At 39.2% G+C, this 20,106-nt stretch overlaps 2 protein-coding genes across 2 annotated transcripts in view; one reads left to right on the top strand and one right to left on the bottom strand.

Annotated features, from left to right (window-relative positions):
* The window catches only part of UBAC2 (UBA domain containing 2), an 88,271-nt gene that overhangs the window by 7,976 nt on the left and 60,189 nt on the right, over positions 1-20,106 (top strand). Inside the window, exon 4 of the mRNA XM_070942889.1 lies at positions 7,703-7,809. Within this exon, the coding sequence (XP_070798990.1) occupies positions 7,703-7,809 (107 nt within the window). The remainder of the gene's footprint in view (positions 1-7,702; positions 7,810-20,106) is intronic.
* Positions 10,490-11,482, bottom strand: GPR18 (G protein-coupled receptor 18). The gene has a single exon (XM_070943451.1). It carries the CDS (start codon positions 11,480-11,482, stop codon positions 10,490-10,492), a length of 993 nt encoding a protein of 330 aa, XP_070799552.1.

Raw genomic sequence — 20,106 nt, 5'->3', positions numbered from 1 at the left:
TTCTTTTTCCTATTCCAGTATTTAACACAACAGGTATGCAAAAATTCTAGGGTTTTTACATTTCCATTTTAAAATGGATTTTTAAATAATAAAGTAAGCAAAATGATTACTATTTTATTAGCTCAATTAATTTAATTTTAGAAAAAGGACACCTTCTAAAATATTTTGAACCTCACACAAAATGTGATAGTGGAAAAGCTTAGTCTGCTTGTAAGCTAATGTTTGCTGAGCTATGCAAATATATCATGAGAAAAACAAGCGGAAGCCCAGAAATGCGTGTGAAACCGTACTATGGAAACCTTGCCCCCAAATTCTTGATGCTCCAGTCTTGTTTACTTTTTGCAATGCAGTAAAAACACCCATTTTGGGGAGCTCTAAGTGGAAATAATGAACCCATGCTGCTTTTATAAATTATTTTTTGCAATACAGATAGTCCTCAACTTAACACAACTGGGATCAAACTCTTGGTTGTAGAGGATAGCAGTTAAGTGAGATGTCATATAATTGGTTCACTCAAGAGTTGCAGTCATTAAATTATCTTGCAGGTCATTAAGCAGACAAGAGTCTCAAATAAGAAACATGGGGATGGCTTGGGGATAGGGAGACTATGGGAGCCCAGTAAGTAACTCTCCGCTTAAGAGCTGAAATTTAATTTAATTTAATTTAATTAATTTAATTTAATTTAATTTAATTTTTTAATTAATTTAATTTAATTTAATTTAATTTTTTAATTAATTTAATTTAATTTTTTAATTAATTTATTTTATTTTATTTTAATTATTTAATTAATTTAATTTAATTTAATTTAATTTAATTTATCAAATTTCTATGCCGCCCAACTCCCAAGGGACTCTGGGCAGTTTACAGCAAAAAATAATACAACAAAGAACATAGGAAAATTATTAAAAAACATTTTAAAAACATTTTAAAAACATTAAAAGCCCATGCACACCATTCATGGTCGGATCTTGCAAGATTGCAACAGCGAGATCAACGGCTCCAGGCCTGCCGGAAAAGCCAGGTCTTCACCGCTTTCCGGAAGGCCAATAGGGTGGGGGTTGTCCGGATCTCAGGAGGTAACTGGTTCCAGAGAGCTGGGGCAGCCACAGAGAAAGCCCTCCACTGCGGGCCCGCCAGCCAGCATTGTTTAGCTGACGGGACCTGGAGGAGACCAACTCTGTGGGATCTTACCAGTCGCTGGGAGCTATGCAGTAGAAGGCAGTCTCAAAGATAGCCTGGCCCTGAGCCATGTAGGGCTTTAAAGGTAATAACCAACACCTTGAATTGTGCCTGGAGACCAATAGGAAGCCAGTGCAGCTCACGGAGAATTGGTGTAATGTGGGTGTATCTAGGTGCACCCACGACAGCTCGTACAGCTGCATTCTGGACCAACTGTAGTCTCCGAACACTCTTCAAGGGTAGCCCCATGTAGAGCGCATTGCAATAATCTAACCGTGAGGTGACAAGAGCATGAGTGACTGTGAGGAGAGCCTCCTGATCCAAGTAAAGTCGCAATTGGTGCACCAGGCGAACCTGTGCAAAGGTCCCCTTAGCTACAGCTGCAAGATGTTGCTCTAAACTTAGCTGTGAGTCTAGGAGGACACCCAAATTGCGAGCTTGTTCTGAGGGGGGACAATCTCCCCCCCAGAACCAAGGATGGACAGTCGACATAGTCTTTAGGAGGCAATACTCACAGCCACTCGGTCTTGTCTGGGTTAAGTCTCAGCCTGTTGACTCCCATCCAGACCCTCATAGCCTCCAGGCACCGGCACAGTCCTCCCTGTTAAAATCGAAGCAGAATTTTCAGCCCCTGAGCAGAGAGAAACTTGCACATGGCCTGCACTGGACCCCTTAGGCTCTCTTCCAGCCCCCTGAACTCCTTACCTTACTGTGTTCCCTCTCTGGTCATGGGCTGAAAATCCTGCTTGGATTTTGGCTCCTTCTTGCCCTGGGAACTGGCTGAAAGAGCTCCGTGCCCAAGGACTTCAGCCTTGTGCCTGCTTGGATTTTGGCACAGAGTTCTTTCAGACTTCTTGGCAGAGAGCAGTAGATTGCAATCTTCTTTGACTTCCCCATTGATGGTGATCATAGGATCAGGTGCTTGGCAACCTGTCATAAGTGCAGACAAACTGCTAAGCACGCAGATCACAATCATGTGACTGTGGAGAGGTGGTGCAACAGTGAGAAGTGCTTTATACCAGGGTCCCCAACCTCTGGGCTATGGCCCACTACCAGGCCGTGAGCTGTTCAGAAGTGGACCGTGGAAGTGGCAGGTGAGCACATGTGCATGCATCCCCACTTGTGTGAGCAGCAGACAAGCAAATGTGTGCAAGCTCCCATTTGTGTGAGTGGCATGCGTGTGTGCCTATCACTTGCGCAAATGGAACTTGCACACTCATGCGCATGCTTGCCCACAACTCGTGCGGAACCATTCCCCCCTCCTCCCCCCCCCAACCGGTCTGCAAAGCCAGAAAAGTTGGGGAACTCTGCTTTATATATTGTAAAGCACCCTTTCCAAGGCTGTCATTAATTTGGATTGTCATAAGGTGAACCATCATACGTTGAGAACTACTTGTATAATGTTATACATATATTTCATTGTTTTTATTTGTATCTAATATATAGACTAGTACATAGCAGCCCGAATGAATAAACGGCCATTTCTATTCTAAGGTAACAGTTGAAGATGCATTCTCTGTGTGAGTGCATGAGTATGTACTGACGTGTATAAATTGGGTCTTGGTTTGCTCCTGTTCTATCCAGAAATCCACAAGACGATACCTTTAGAGATCAGTAATAAAGGTCCTGGACAGCAGGAACTTGGATAGAAATCAGCTAACAGAGCAATTTGCTCCGAGGTTTTACGAGTTACGTATATCCTCATCTAACGTGTATCACTTACCTCAAGTGCTGTCTGCTTGAGAATAGGTGTAAATATTCAAAACCAGCTCTCATTTGTTGAACTTCATATTCTATTTCTGATGTGTTTCTGGGGAGGAATATGTTGATACTTCCTAAAAAGGAGGAAGGCTTGTTTGTGACGTTACTGTATTGTAATTGCTTTTTGTTGATTCCAGGCCAGAGTATAGTGCTCCATATTCAGGGGCTCTAGATTATTATTATTTTCTTAGATTAGTAATTATTATGATTAGGTCCTGGCCTGAAGTCAAAATTTATGCAGATAATGTACTTTGTAGCTCTCCGTGTGTCTTCCTGTGATCCCCAGATTTCTCCGAAGCCTTCCTTACAAAGCTATGCTGTGCTTATCAGTTGAAGCCAGGGTTTATGACCATTTTGTAGACTAATTCCATATATTTGTTATAATTCATAAGCAATATTGTTACCTTTTTCTTTAATTAGCATTAAAATAATTCAATTAGCTTTAAAAGCACTGTAGTTTTAATAAATTTCTAGATGAAAATGGCATGTAACAAAATAATATGCTACTTAAATATTTTGTGAATAGTGCAGATCATGGTTGTACAACCGTTGGGCTTGCCAGGGCGCATTGAGTGAACAAGAGTTGTCTTGTTGCATATAAAATATATAGTTAATGTATATAAATAACAAATTTCCTTTATTTTTTATTATCTTGTGGGGCCACATTATTAGCTGTCCAGGGCCGCATGTGACCTGTAGGCCACTTGTGATATAGATATAACTACCTGGACAGTCCATTCCATTCCATTGTGAATGCCATGGAAGAGTCACAGATAATTTATGCATTGTATGTGAAATTAATGCATAATATATATCTGGTTGCAGAATTGTGATTCTCAGAAAATGAAAACTCTCGTCATCAGCCATTCATTTTTGTCTGACCCTCGGTCACTCTATGGAGCAGCACTCTCTATGCCCCTCTGCCTTACTCTGTCTCCTTCAGATCCTTCAGGGTCATCCCAGTGTCATCTTTTGTAGTGTCCAGCTAGTGGGTGCTAGGATGGCCCCTTCTCCTTTTTCCACTGATCATTCCCAGCATGATTGACTTTTCAAGTGAGTCAGCTCTCAGGACATGACCAGAGTATGACAGCCTCTGTTTGGCAATTTTGACTTCAAGTGGTATTTTTGGTGAGGTTCGGTCTAGGACCATGATGGCGAACCTATGGCACGAATGCCATAGTTGCACATGGAGCCATATCTGTGGGCACACGAGCGTTGCCCTAGCTCAGTTCCAGTGTACATGCGCATGCCAGCCAACTGATTTTCGGGCCTTCCGGGCCCATCGGAAGTTGGGAAATAGGCCATTTCCGGCCTCCAGGGGGGAGGCCACTTTCGCCTTCCCCAGGCTCCTAGAAAGCCTCTGGAGCCTGGGGAGAGTGAAAAACGGACCTATCGTGCCACCACATGCCAAAAGTGGGGGGAGCTTGGGGGAGTGTGCGCACATGTGTGGGAAGGCGGGGCATGGGGGGCATTGAACTATGGGTGTGGGTACAGCGTGCACTCCCCTCCCCCATGCTCCCCACGCTTTTGGTACGCAACGGCAAAAAGGTTAGCCATCCCTGGTCTAGGACTTCTTTTTTATTTTTGCAGTCCATGGGGTGAGCTGCAGTGGCACAGTGGTTAGAATGCAGTACTACAGGCTACTTCTGCTGATCACTGGCTGCCAGCAGTTTGGCAGTTCGGGTCTCACCAGCTCAAGGTTGACTCAGCCTTCCATCCTTCCGAGGTCGGAAAAAGGAGGACCCAGATTGTTGGGGGCAATATGCTCACTTTGTAAACTGCTTAGAGAGAGCTGTAAAGCACTGTGAAGTGGTATATAAGTCTAAGTGCTATAGCTATTGGTATTGCATAGTAGTCACCTCCAGCACCACAGTTCAAAGGTGCCCACCCTTCTCCTATCTGCCTTTTTTGTAGCCATAAGTTAACAATTGGAAACAACGCCGAAGAGTTGGAGCCGCCGCCAAGGAGAAGAAACCACCTTCTGGTTGGGCAAGCAACTGTTCCTGGCTATTGGATGGAGGCGTGGCCAGGGGCTGGAAGATGCCTATAAAAAGCTCTGGAAGGCAAATGCTCCCAGCACTGACTTTTCCACAGACTTGCTATAAAGGACTTTTTGCAGACTCATTGTGTGCCAAGACTTTGGCCTAAATAAACGCTGTTTTCTGGTTCCAGAGCGAGTAAGCTTCTGTTTTGTTTAGGTCTGGTACTTGAACCATTGAGACTTTCTTTTCTTGATGTTAACAAGCAGTCTGAATTTTTCACTTTCATCTTTGACTGTCAGGATTAACCACTCCACATCCTCCTTGCTTTCCACAAGCAATATTGTATCATCTCCTCAACCCCAATGGTAGATTCCTCCAGATGTGCATTTGTCATAACTATTTTTGTGTACATGTTAACTAGTATAGGTGACAGCTGTTCTGACCTAGGCTTCCTGATACAATAAAAGCACACAATGAGACCCAAAAACCCTCTTTTTATTTCCACAGCTTTGAGTTTTGCTCATTCAGAGCCTGTTCATTCCCAATCTGTTCATTCACAGAGGAGTCCCAAATAATTGTAAAGAGTCAGACAGAAATCTGCCACAGTTCTTTGGCATAATGGTGATAAACACCCACCTTTCTCTCCCTTGACATGCTGCCAAGACGTAATTGGCAATTAACTTTGCAAAGCCACACGGAACACAGAGTCAACACAGAGCTGCAGTCTTGAAACCGGCCAGCATGAACAACAGTTGCTACCTGCAAAGGGCTCACGTATCTTTGCTCCTCCTTTATGTCTTATGGGAGGGGCCAATCATCTCCAAGCTCTACTCTTGAGTCATCCCTTTTGTTTTAACTGTTCTTGCCTTCAGGCAGCTCTGCGCATGCGCGCACTGGGAACAGGCTCCCCTTATTCCTCTGCCTTGCTGATGTCCGGCTCTGGAGGCTCCGGAGTCCACACATAACTCCCAGGTGGCCCTGGCCCCATCTCTGCCTCCGATGCAGAGCCCTCGTCCAAGCCTTCCCCAGACTCCAGGACTGGCCCATGTTCCTCCCAGCCTCCTCACTGTCCGACTCTGCTGCCAGCTCTGCAGGCCGCTGATGGACCACAACAACAGGATGCCACCTTGCCACAAGTGCATTTTTCAATTCTGAACTATTTTGTGTATCTGTATTCCTGGCTGCTTGATCACAGTAGAATGAATGAATGAACAGGATGTGGTCTGGTGATATTCTCAGTTCTTTGAGGTAGTTCCAGAGCTTGTCATGGTCAACACAATCGAAGGCTTTTGTGTAGTTAATGGAGCACATGTAGAGATCTTTTTGTATGCCTTTGCTTTTTCCATCATCCATGTGTTCTCCCTTTCTGAAATCCTGATTTTACATCAGGAAGTTCCCCCTTGGTGGTTGGATTCAAACATTGCTAGATTATCTTCAAGAGAATTTTACTTACCTGTGATATCAAGGCTATGGTTTGGTGGTTGAAACAGTCTTTCATATCACCTTTCTCTGGTATTGGGTCTTCTGACCCAAGTCACACAGGCAAGGCAGGTCTGTTTATTGCTCACTTACCACAGTGACAAACCACCCACCAATGGAGATGGTGAAGTTTCGCCCAAGCCCTCAGGTTTTCCTGGATTCACATACTAGGTTCCAGCCAACCCACAAGGCAAGAGGGAAGTAACAATACCAATAGATAGGTCCAGAGTTCCAACAATCAAAACACATTCCAAAAGTGCAAAGTCTGAGAGACAAGTCCAAGTCCACAAGTGTCCAAGGTTCAGAGTTCAAAAACATAGTCTGAAGTTAAAGGAACAGGATCCAGGAATGCCGGGAAGAAGCACATACAAAATGAACAGGTGTTTCCAATAAACTCCTTCCCTCCTTGTGAAGAGGGGCAGGGCTACTTCCTTGCAAGCAGCCTTGCTGACGACCTCTGTGCCTCTGTCCGTATCAATTGATAAGTATTGCCATAATCTTATCACTGACTGCTTGAAAACTTTTTATGGTTCTTTTTAGTATGAAACCCACTGCTCTTCTTCTGATGGTATCATTGCCAGAGTAGTATATGAGTAGTATAGTATACGTAGTATAGTATACGATATGACCATCGCAGTTGAAGAAGCCACAGCCAGTCCAATGAACTTCAGCTAATGTCTAGTATATCAATGCGACCCTGAACAGCTAGTAATGCAGCTCCACAAGATCATAAACTTTTAACATTAATACAGTATGTGATTTATATATGTTAACTATATTATATCTTTTATATGTGATCCAAGATCCAACCCTCATCACTCAATGCAGCTGAGGCAAGCCAAAAAGTTGGACACCCATGATTTAAATGTTGATGCCATTAATGTTGCTATTATATTCTCTTGATATTTATTAACTCATTACTATTTTCCACTACAATCCTGTAGGACTTTCGTGGTGCACAGATAATGCAGCATTAAGACTCGTTGCCTAATATGACTGACCATTAAGCAAAATCAGATACAGTTCCTGCAATAGAAATGCTCATCAGTAGCCTGAGCATTCAACTTTGCAGGTTCATTACTGCAAAACCTTTGTTCGGTATAGTGTAGTCTAATTTTGCAATCCTAATTTCTCCACATAAATGTTGTATTTTTAGATTTAGTTCTTTGGGTACCGTCCATTTTCTGTGAGCATGTGGAATAGGTAATCATCCTATGCAATATTGTATTTTTAATGGATATTATTTTTGTTATAAAAGGTGGACAGTTTGTGATTATGAATTTTTATTTTTATTTTTTCAGTCATTTTTACTGGGTTCCTGGATGCTATCAGTGATGTTTGATTTTGTCCTGGTAGAAGCTATTGAATATTCTTTTGGCCTCAACATCAGCAGCTTGCCTTCAGGATTGTAAGTTTACTGTTAAGAGACATTCATATCTCTTTGTATCTTAAATATTATTTCCGGGGCTATTGAAATTTATAAAAATGAAATGTTTGATATTATTAATTTGGGTTGTGTGGAATTCAGCCGTTCAGCAACTGAATGTTCTTTAGACCTATAGAAGCAGTTCTCATAGATAAATCTTCTGAGTCAGAAATAATTCAATCTCCTGGACACAACAAGTCTGTTAGGGGCTCTGACCAACAGCTGGCCTGGAGGTTTTATTTCTGGAAACTGCCAATTTCCCCCAGAAAGGTCTGGAGAAGCTTTGGCCTCATCCAGAAGAAAAATGAAATTCTTCAGAATGCTGCATTCCCAAATAGGAGTTTAATATATCTGTGCTGCTAATGATTTGAATCTGTGTGGCATGTTCATTGATAGATGTTCTGCTTTTCCCCTTTACTGTCCACATATTTATTTGTTTATCAAATTTTTAAGGCCACCAGGCAGTGTCTCAGATCTCCTCTGAAGGGTCATCTGATTCTTTGGAGCAGATTTAGGGTAAATGCACATAAAATGGCACAAACTCGAAGTCAGATTGACTGAGCTATTAGTTGCCAACCAGGCTGCAAACTTTTTAGTGCATTGCCTTTTTATTTTCTAGAATATGTTTATTTTATTTTATTCCACACACACACCTTACCCCCATGAACTCCCATTGGGGTTTAACAGTTAAATTCAGCACTGTGTTTAAGGCTGTATTTATTTACCTCCATACATGTCTCTAGAGTAACATTCCCCAATCAGGCATCACCTATGAGTGTTATATTACAAGCTTCTTTAAATTCACACTAAGTGGACTGATTATAAAGAGGATATAGTTGTATTTGAGAGTGACAAAAAACAGCTGATAACTTTCTATTATACTGACAGTCATTTGAGGACACATAGGTAATTTGATGGTAAACTGGTGACACCTGTATTGTATCAGAATTTGAAATACCAAAGGCTTCTCTGTGAGTTTTTTTATTGCTTCACCAGCAAGGTTCTGTTCTAAGATGGAAACCCTTTACATTTAATATCTTGTTAAGTGTTATTTAACTTTTCTTACTCAGAAGAAATGTATTTTTCATATTACTTGGCAGGAGAAAGAGCTTTCAGTTCAGCATTACTGCAGATGCAAAGTACCTTTAGCCCAGACATTCCTCTCTCTGCTGTTAAATAATAATTATAACAAAATCTATATTATAAGCAACTAGATACACAGTAACATATGCAGTGTGCAATAACACTTTAATATGCATTGGCTTTGGCACTTATGACTTAAAATAATATCTCCCCAAGTTAAACACATCTCCTTATCATTTTATTGCCACTAATACAGAAATGACTTGCTATTGCCTTTTTCTGAGATTTTTTCCGCCCTATTTTTCAATAAGATTTACAACAGTGAATTTCCTGATGGTCCCCTGATGTACAAACTAAATCAGTCTGACCATAGCTTTGAGGAGGTAGCCACCTATTTTGACAAATGAAAGCACATGTAAATGATTCCCAGAAGTAATTTAAAATTCATTAGCATGTTTGGGGATCTTTTCATTTTTGCCTTAAGAGATGTACATGTTAGACTTAAATTTTATTAAAGATGAAACGCTTGATTTAGAAATATGGAATTCCCACCCCCTCCCAATACTGTAAACATTGAAATCATGTGATTTTGAACAATGGTTTTTTTTTTTTTTGTTACTCTCTTTTAATAAATTGTGCAATTCATAGAAGTTACGGAGTTGAAACCTCAGTAGCAAAAATAATGCTAGAATAAATAATGAAGGAAAACGGAATATATTGTTGTGGTCTGCCAGCGGCCTGCAGAGCTGGCAGCAGAGTTGGACAGTGAGGAGGTTGAGGAGGAACATGGGCCAGTCCTGGAGTCTGGGGAAGGCTCAGATGAGGCAGAGAGGGGGCCAGGGCCATCTGGTGGTTAGTTATGTGCTGCCTCCGGAGCCTCCGGAATCTGACATCAGTGAGGCAGAAGAACAGTGTGAGCCTGTTACCAGTGTGCACATGCGCAGAGCTGCCAGAAGGCAAGAACAATTCAGAAAAAAATGGGTGACTCAGGAGTAAGGCTTGGAGATGATTGGCCCCTCCCATAAGACATAAAAGAGGAGCAAACGGACGTGAGCCTTTGCAGGAAGCAATTAGTTCATATAATCAGTTCAAGCTCTGAGAAGTCCGTTTGTGCTCAGTTTGGCCTTGCAAAACTAATTGACAATTAGGTCTCTGGCAGCGTTTCAAGGGAGATAAAGGTGGGTGCTTATCAACATTACCCTGAAAGACTGTGTCAACAGCAGACATCTGTCGGAATCTTCACAGACTGTTTGTGAATTATTACGGGCTGTGAATGACCATAATTCACAGCCGTCTCAATAAAAGAGGTTTTTGGGGACTAAGATTGTGATCTATGCTTTCTCAGGAAGCCTAAGTCAGAACATATATTAATATTAAAGAGGCAGAAATTATTATGCATTTCAAGCTAGAATAATTTCTTTTTCAAAGAAAAAACAATTTAAAAGAGGAATAATAAAAACTTTCCCTTTTAACATAATACATTTATTGGAAATGTGAGTTCATTCTAAGCTTTACGTAATGCATGTATATGGTATCACTTTGAAATGTATTTATATTGTATTGTATTGCTTTATTTACTTTATATGATCTCACTGTTAATATTACTTAATGAATGCACACTACCAGATCGTATACTTTTTCTCCGAACACTTCGAAGATAATTACGATAAAGCATAACACTAATAACTCGGGCCTGAAATTGCTTAGAAACTAGATAGTAAAGGATTATATCTAGACATGTGCTGAGATTCATGAGGAAGGTGGTAAATGCTCCCCAAGGATTGTAGCTTGCTTCTCCATTTTGCAGCATCAGAAATGTAAAACAAATGTGAAAAGGCACAAAACATACAAGCACTTGGGTAATTAGTGTTACAATGATTCTGATCGATCTTTCTTTAGCCTTTGGTTTCAGCTTGGAAGTTCTTCCACGAATTATACTATAAATGATGACTAGATAACAACCAAGCATATTAAATATGGGAATCAAGAAAAAAAATATTAACCGACAAAAATTTAATACATTGACTTCCTTTAGGTAGATAATATCCATAATCTTTATGCAGGTAGTGAAATTTGAAGTTTTGTCAGGATCAGAATATAAGAAAAGCAGTGGGGAAGTTGTCACTAAAGTTAAGATCCAAAGTGTTGTGCAAGCCATCAGAGCTTTGTTTGTGTTCTTGAGTTCCTTGGCATACTTGGGTTGAACTACAGCCAGACATCTATCAATGCTTATAAAAGCTAACAACCATATTGCAATGCTGGGGTAAAAAATAGTGAAAGCACTAAGAATCCGACAGAAGACATCTCCAAAGATCCAAGAGCGTTTCCCATAATAATGCATTCGAAAAGGCAAGGTGAATATAAGCAACAAGTCAAGCAACGCAACATTCATCATGTAGATAGTTATAGTTGTTTTCTTCTTGGTGGTACAGCTGAAGACCCAGAGAGCTGTAATGTTTACAACTAAGCCAGTTGTAAAAATGAAGCTGTAGAAGACAAGTGATGAAATTCGGTATTCTTCAGGATGGCTATTTTCAACCATTGTAATTAGACTGTGATTGTAGTTATTCATAGCTTTCTAATACGTTATCTAAGAATAAAATAGGAGAAAGATCAAGTTTAACTACCGATTAGAACAGTTTTGCATTGTAAGGAGCGCTGAGAATCAGACAATTCCAGGTTTGTACTGTACAGAGGGCACTTTAGAAAAACTGAGTGCATTAATCTTCAGATTCTCAGTATTATGTTAAATTGAGAACTTAACTAGCCAAACAGTTAGTGGGCCTGAGGCCTGAATTTGCTGTAAAAGAATTCCAGCAAGTTTTATTTTATTTATTTATTTGTTAAATATATTTGCTGCCCATCTCACTATGGGTCTACTCTGGGCAGCTTACAACAATAAAATGGAAAAAAAGATTAAAAATATAAACATAACAATAGCAAAGGGATAAATAATATAAATAAACAAGGGAAGTACAATAATATGAAATTAAAAAGATGGACAGAGGGGGAGCAGGAAGCACAGGGAGGAGGTGGAGTTAGCGAATTAGTTCAGTAGCTACCTCCAAAGACGTACACTCCTATTGAGTCCCCAGGTCATCCGTCAGGGCCAGGTCTTCAGGCTGTTGCAGAAGGGTAGGAGAGTGGGGATAAATCTCACCCCAGGGTATAGGATGTTCCAGAAGTCCAGCACTGCAGCAGAGAAGACTCTTCTTCTGGACCTTTTCTGGAGTTCCTTGACAGATGAGGTCTTCAGCAGGCCTTCTCTGCTAACACGAGTAGGACAGAGTTGTCTTAGCAAGACAAGATGCTTCATCAAGTAGTCTGGTCCTATGCCATGGGAGGAGTTTAAAAGTCATAATCAACACCTTAAACTGCACCCAGAAGCAAACCAGCAGTCAATGCAGTTTGCAAAGCTGCATGGTGTAACATGGGTCATTCTAGGGGCCTCCAAAGACATTTTGTACCAGTGGAAGCTTCCATGTAGCCCAATGTAAATTGCATTGTAACTATCTAGACGAGATGACTAGGGCTTGAGTGTCTGAGGGCAGGGAGTCCTGATTAAGGAAAGGCTGCAACTGGTGTATAAACCAAAACTGTGCAAAGGTTCTCCTAGTCACAACCACCACCTGATCTTCGAGCGGGAGTCACGAATCCAGGAGAATCCCTAAATTGCGAACTAGATCTGAACAGATTAATGTTCAATCTGTCCTGAACTAAGTATGACAAACACTCAGATCCTGAGGCTCCATGCACCCAAAGTCATTCAGGACTAGGAGGGACATGATAGCAGTGTTCCAATATCTAAGGGGCTGCCACAAGGAAGAGGGGGTCAACCTGTTCTCCAAAGAACTAAAGGCAAGACAAGAAGCAATGGATAGAAACAAATCAAGAAGAGAAGCAACTTAGTACTAAGGAGAAATTTCCTAACAGAACAATTAACCAATGGAACAACTTGCCTTCAGAAGTTATGGGTGCTCCAACACTGGAAGATTTTAAGAAGAGACTGGACATCCATTTGTCTGAAATGGTATAGATTTTCCTGCCTGAGCAAGGGTTTGGGTTTGGACCAGAAGACCTCCAAGGTCCCTTCCAACTCTGTTATTTTATTAGTGCTCTAGAAAAAGTGCTGAGCATTTCTAATTAATATCATCGCCAAAAAATCTTTGCAGTTTGTTAAATACAAGCAATTTGATATATTAAACTTTGGGCAATTACCCATAAATAGCTCCCTTTCTGAAGATTTAGGGATTGCTTTTATCAACTCATTTTCTTTCATGTAAATGACTCTTGGTAAAGATGAATCTTATCACCTCTAACTCTCAAATAATTAAGACAAAAACGATATGATGAAAGTGGAGGGTATTTGACTTTAAAATGATGCAAATTCGTTTGGTAACATGGTTTGAAAGAGGAAGCTGGTCAATCATGTTGAAAGAGAAGCTGTGCTTCCCTTGCTGTTGCAGGTGGGCTGCAGATATTTGCTGCTTTACATCTGCACTGACTCACTACCTCCTTGGCTTTTGTGGGTGAAAGAGAAAGAGTTTACTCTTCCTTCATCATTCCTGTGTCTCCACTGCTCAGAGAGTAAAATATGTGTTGTTTTTTAACATGGCCACCTTCTACTCTTGCAGAGGTTACAGCCAGATATGCTGTATCCACTTTATCATGATTAGACTTGAAAGTGGGGCCAGAAAGCTCTGAATGATGAAGCACAGCAAGACTATTTAAAGGACAAAGAGAAATAGAAATTAGTTACCTTCTCTCACTATCCTCAATTTAAAAAGATTTGCGGCTATCACAAAAATAGCTGCTGTACTGCAGTCTTTACTCCAATTTAGAGTAGAAATTCCACTATGTAGGGTATAGTATCCAACTTCTCTAGTAGCTTCCAAAAGTATCACGTCCTTTCCCATAAGAATAGTCTTGTAAAGCTTTATTCTACTTTTCAGGAGGACATCCTTACTCAATATTAGTGGCTACCTAGGTTAGTATTTGTAGGCTTATTCTAATGGATTTTAGAAGAAGGCCCTGTTCATATGACATGCTTGCATATGCATGTTTATAGAACTATGGGCTCGTGTGCAGTTTTCTGGATTCTCATGACTCAGTATCTAAATTATTTGCACAACAGCCTGAATTGAGATTTGCTGGTATGTGGTTGATGTATTTGTGAATTTAGCCAGTGCAGTCAGGATCTCCACTGCTTTGGATTCAATTCCAGACAGAGTCTTCAGGAAATATCCCTTTGAAAAGAAATAGCTACTGTAATGAAATGTAAACAGCTACTTTCACATCTCCCAAAATACCTTTTAGAAATCATATCAAAAACACTATAAAGGCCTGTTGTGCAAATCCTGCAGTTTGTTATGTGAACAAACAGTAATTTGTGGTTGGCTGAACAGACTTAGATGTTGTTAGTATTTTTCAGTGGCTGAGATGGTGAAAGAAAGTGATAGTGAAGCTATTCGTCCATTGGTTGAGTTCTTACAATGTGCTGGCTATATTTGCAGGAAAGCTAACTCAAAATTAATTGTTCCTTGATTTGCTGAATAAATACAAATTTATGTAACTATGAAGGAAATATTAAGAATTGAACAAATAAAATAAAACCATTATTTGAAAAGTTTTGAAGTAAGGCAAATGGATATAAAGAAAACTACCATAATGGATCTTCAAATATTAGAGTTTTTTTCCTGTCTTTATTTTTTTTTTATAAATAACATAAATAAATAAATTATGAACATACTTAGTACTCTTTCCTCTTCCTATTTTCCTTACAGTAAATCCTGAGTGGTGTATTGGCCTGAGACAGCCTTACATTCTGAATCAAATATTCTGCGTTGTATGAAAAGTCAAACCTCATTTCCTATCCTCAAATTTTTAGGAATATCCAAAGTGGTACTCATAGTCACACCCTTACAAGTGTACTATATGTACCCATGTAAGAAATAGCTGTATTTTCCATTTTGAACCGGTTAGTAATTTTCAACTTACGTATTGGTACCAATGCCTATTTATTTAAACAGATAAGTGAATTTATTTTATTTTATTTTATTTTTATCTCACATATTCATTACTTCAGCTGTTTTTTACTTCATCTTGATTGGTCTATAAAAACAACAGGGATTTTTAGGCTTGCATATAGTTTTAAAAGATAGCATTCATTCGATACATAATTCTGTAATATTCAAAGTCTTTAGCCAATGTTCCATTAATTTGAAAACATAATTCAAGTTGAAAATTTGAAAATTTTCAAAATGTGCATATATGCTAATACATAAAATAGACGTTTTCTTACCTTTAGCTTTTCAATGATGTCTTTCATCAACCCAGGCAAGCAAAAGATTTGTTTTTGTCTCAAGATCTGTGATCTAAAATAGAAACCTTTTTATAATCAGGAAGTGTCATAGTGCAACTAGATTCTCAATTGGTTCTACGGATTTTTTTGGCTGTGTGTAAAATTTGTTGCAAGAACAAATTATACTATATTTCTCATATGTTAGCTGACAAAATGTTTCTGTCTGTAAGTGTAACATCCTCTTCAACTGTCTGACATAAAGTATACCTATGCTGAAATATTATAAAGAAATACTGTAAGTGTTACAATTGCTATATTTTATATAAACAATTTATGCGATGACCATAGACTATTTGAAGGGTTATCTGATATAAAATTATCCTTAATTCTTTGCTTCTGTTCAAAGTCAATTGAAGTGTAATCTTCAATCCAAGATGAAATTAAACTGAATGCAGAGGAATTGCCATCCTTTTCCTCCTTGTCTTAGTATATAGTATATAAATAAGTTCAGTTTAATTTGTAAATTATAATTTAATGTCTAATGTATAGAAATCTTATTAGGGTTAGTGACTGTTGAAACAAACAACAATAAAAGATAAAGAACTTCAGATGGAACCAAATTTTATTGTAACAGAATTCTAAAATTTAAGGGAGTTAATTCCTGCATAAATCAGTGGTGATTAAAAGAAACCTCTTCTAGACATATGAGGATTGCCGACTGACAATAGGAAGTAAGTGAAGTCATCCCCATAATTTGCCAAAACCTTTTTCCATGTATGAGTGTCATTGTAATAATGGATTCCTATAGAGTAATTTCTATAGAGATTCTCAGTCATCCAGGTTATGGTTGTCCCAAAGGTGCTTTTTTGAAAAGCAACTGGGCTTTTTCTTTGAAGATGTTTCATTTCTCATCCAAGAACTGAAGAAACTTCTTGGATGAGAAATGAAACGTTTTCAAGAAAAAATAAAGTCCAATTGTCTTTCAAAAAAGCACCATTGGGACATCTCTATAGAATAGTTCTCCCCTCCCCCATCCATCTGCGTTGCATCATCACAGCATTTATGTGTTGTTATGTGTTCCTAGTGGAAATTAGGAAAGAAAGCCAGGAGTGTATATCAAAGTTTACTCACAGCAGGGCATTCAAGCCATGAAAATAATTCAAGTTATCCATCTAAAGCAACTAAGCTCCTATATTGACAGTACCTGTATAGGAAGATGCTGGAAGCAGATTGTTGTTTAATGACAACAACAATGCCATAGTTTCATATTGTATGGAGAAGGCAATACTAACCCATTCTTATATTTTACTGAGAAAACCACATGCACAGGCAACATAAAGTAATTTACCCTATGGTGCCTATAGAGATGATGGCCTCTCTTGCAGATTCTTTTTTGAACCACCAATAACCAGATTGACCTAGGCTCAATGGACAAAAAGCACTGGAAATTTGGAAACAGGGTGAGTGTCTCCCTTCAATGGCTGGGGGAATACTTTTATTTTACAAAAGGAAAGCTCATCAAAAAAAGGAAAGAACAAAAAAGATAGTAAATTATAAATAACTTAAATTCTTTTTCATTAATTTCTAGTTTTAAACTAGAAATTAATCTTAATTAAACGTATATATTTATCTATTTTCTAGAAGCTCTGTATCTATCTTATTTTCTTTAAAGTCTAATTTCACTATATTTTTACATCTTTCTATTCTGTATCTCTAATGCACTTGTGATTCCTATTTTTCACCCCAAGCAGCACATCTTATTCCTATGAGCTGTTATTTTCAGTCTGAACCTGAGGCCAAACCCCATTAAATTTCTACATTAATGGTTGGAGCATAAACTTGTATAACCATCATATTAAGGGGCTGCTGATAGAATTAGTTATTATTCGGTCACTCATTGCATTATACCAAAATACTTACTTCATTTTATTCTTCCTGACTATGAAAACAGCATTGTTACTTTTTGTATCCTGAGCAGTAATCACAGTGATCTTGTACTGAAAATATCAAATTCCAGTCCATTTCAATTCACTGATATCTAAGATATTAGTATATAGTTGATTCATTACATCTTTCACTGTGTTGAGCTTTCCATGTTCATTGCTTCTTACATTTCCTGTTCCCATTGATTCTGTCTTTGCAGATTTGGCTTTTCTTTTCCTGCATAGCAACGTTAGTAACTGGATGCCCAGCATGCTTAATTTAGCCACATCATAAATGCCATTAGTACTTTGAAAGATCCTCAGTTCTTCCTCAGTAGCATCTTGAATGCCATCCAACCCGAGAAGCAGTAAAAAGCCTGACAGATTGTAAGCACCCGTGCTCCTTTCTCTCCCTCCTAACTTTGCTTCCCCTATTGTCTCAGCAACCCAGCTACCAATCAAACAGCCGCATTGGGTAAGAAGCTGGGGCACAAAATGGCTCTGCAGCTATAGGCTGCATGAGAAATAGCCTGAACAGGGCCAAGGCTCAGGAGTAAAAATAAAACAAAAAGCTAAAACAACAAAAAACTAACAAATTTGGAAATAGTAAGGAAGAAAACAGCTGGACTGTATGGCTTACAAAACCAAAATGAAGCAAGAAAATAATTGTTGATGCTTGTCAATTCTGTGATTTCTTCATTGCCAATCAAACAACATCTGTATACATGGATATCACCAGGTGGAACACACAGAAATTTAGAATAAAACCACCATATCTAACCATACTTCACAAGACAAAATTTTAAAAAAATGAATACAGGTTCCCCCAGCATGTAAAGTTAAAAAAAACCCATAAAGTTAAAGTTAAAAGCCCCTCCTACTCCTAGCCACATGTTTTATTTACTTTAGCATCCAAGTGCAATGGAAATCTAGAATCATTACCAGATTCTCTCTTTCCTTTCTTGAAAGAAAAAGCAATTTCATCCATTATAAGTTGTACAGGTAGTTCTTTCATAATGACCCTAATTGGGTTGGGAGCAGAATTTCTGTTGCTAATGAAGCAATTGTTAGGCAAAATATCATGTGATCACTCTGATTAGGAAGGGCAGTTCCTGGCTGTGAATATTGGGAGAGGATGTCATGTTTTCCCTGCCTTGCCATGCTCATCTCCACTTCAACTTCCCCTATCTGCCCCCCATCTTTAATCTTTCGGTTATTCTGCCCTTTGCTGCCCTGCCACTCCTTTGCCTTCTTCTTCCTCCCACTGCTGATGATGGGTGCCTGTCCGAGTCAGCTGCTGGCCCTTCCCAAGGCCTCCCCAATACCATCCCTCACATGGCCTCACAAAGCTGCCTTAGCTGTACATGCCTCATCAGAGCCATGGTGGCACAGTGGTTAGAATGCAGTATTGCAGGCTAATTCTGCTGCCTGCCAACTGCCAGCAGTTCAGCAGTTCAAGTCTCAAAGTTGATTCAGTCTTCCATCCTTCCAAGATTGGTAAAATGATGACCCAGATTGCTGGGGGCAATATGCTGACTGTGTAAACCACTTAGAGAGGGCTGTAAAGTACTGTGAAGCAGTATATAAGCCTATAAGTCTATCAGCAGTAGCGAGGAAAAGGAGAAGCAGAAAGCAGAGTGCAGGGCAGCCAGAAGGGCAGAGAGGAGCAGGGAGATGTTAGGTGGAGTTGAAACACATTTTGTATTCGAAATGTGGGCAGGCCAAGAGGCCAAATTTTGCCAAGCACCCAAAATTTGATCATGTGACTTCAAGGGTGCTGCAATATTTATAACTTCAAGGAATAGTTGTAACTGCTATTCAGTCAGTTTTTATTAATTTTTTATTGCATATTGGCAATAAAAATCAGACCATCAAGTACAAGCTGGCCGGAAACTATTTAAAAGATGAGCCACACTCTGTCAAGGACTTAGAAGTACTCATTTCAAAAGATCTAAGCCCCAGAGCTCACTGTAACAACATTGTTAAAAAGGCATTAAGAGTTGTCAACCTTATTTTACAAAGTTTTCTCTCTGGTAATGCTATACTTCTAACTAGGGCATACAAAACCTTTGCCAGACATATCCCTGAATACTTCTCACCTGCCTGGAACCCACACTGTATTTCGGACATTAATATATTAGAGAGAGTCCAGAGGTATTTTACAAGAAGAGTACTCAACTCTTCTACTCGCAATTAAATTCCTTATACCACCAGGCTTGAAATTTTAGGCCTGGATAACTTTGAACTACATCGTCTACGTTCCGACCTAAGCTTAGTATACAAGATTATCTACCTTAACGTCCTACCTGTTAATGACTACTTTAACCTCAACCACAATAACACAAGGGCTATCAATAGATACAAACTAAATATAATTCGCTCTAATTTTGATTGCAGAAAATACGACTTCAGCAAAAGAGTAATAAATGTCTGGAACACTCTACCTGATCCTGTTGTTAGTTTCTCTAACCCCTATACCTTTTGCCTTAAACTGTCTTCTGTGGACCTTATACGTTTCTCAAGAGGTCCCTAAGGATGCGCCAGTTTGCCCACCATCCCTGTCCTACTGTCCCCATTTATATGTAATCATTTTATGCGTTTATGGCTATGTTTTGCCTATTTATAGCCATTTATTTGTGCCATTTTTTTCATATGTCTATGTCTATACTGATACTTGTTTCCTTGTACTTGTTGACAAACAATTAAATACAATAAATAAACAAATAATAAATTTGGAATGGTTGATAAGCATTCTACTGGTAGGCCAAACCTAGATCAAAATGTCTGTTTTGCAAATGATCTTAGTTGGGTTTGAATCTCTCTTTTCTACCATGTGTTCAATGATGATTTAAAAAGAGCCTTTAGATACCCCATGGCTGAATGTAGAGGAGACTGAATAATAATTCCCTATTGTCTCCTTCTGGCAAAATTCAGTCAGCTGGATCTGGATCCTTCAAAATGCCATTCTCCCAT

The sequence above is a fragment of the Pituophis catenifer genome, unplaced genomic scaffold (genome assembly GCF_029215685.1).
Source record: "Pituophis catenifer annectens isolate HBS135680 unplaced genomic scaffold, rPitCat1.0.hap2 SCAF_4, whole genome shotgun sequence".
Classification (NCBI taxonomy): domain Eukaryota; kingdom Metazoa; phylum Chordata; class Lepidosauria; order Squamata; family Colubridae; genus Pituophis; species Pituophis catenifer.
This window is presented reverse-complemented; position numbering and strand designations above follow the sequence as displayed.

Excerpts from the sequence above, each read along its gene's own strand:
- GPR18 (XM_070943451.1), bottom strand. The coding sequence starts at position 11,482 with ATGAATAACTACAATCACAGTCTAATTACAATGGTTGAAAATAGCCAT.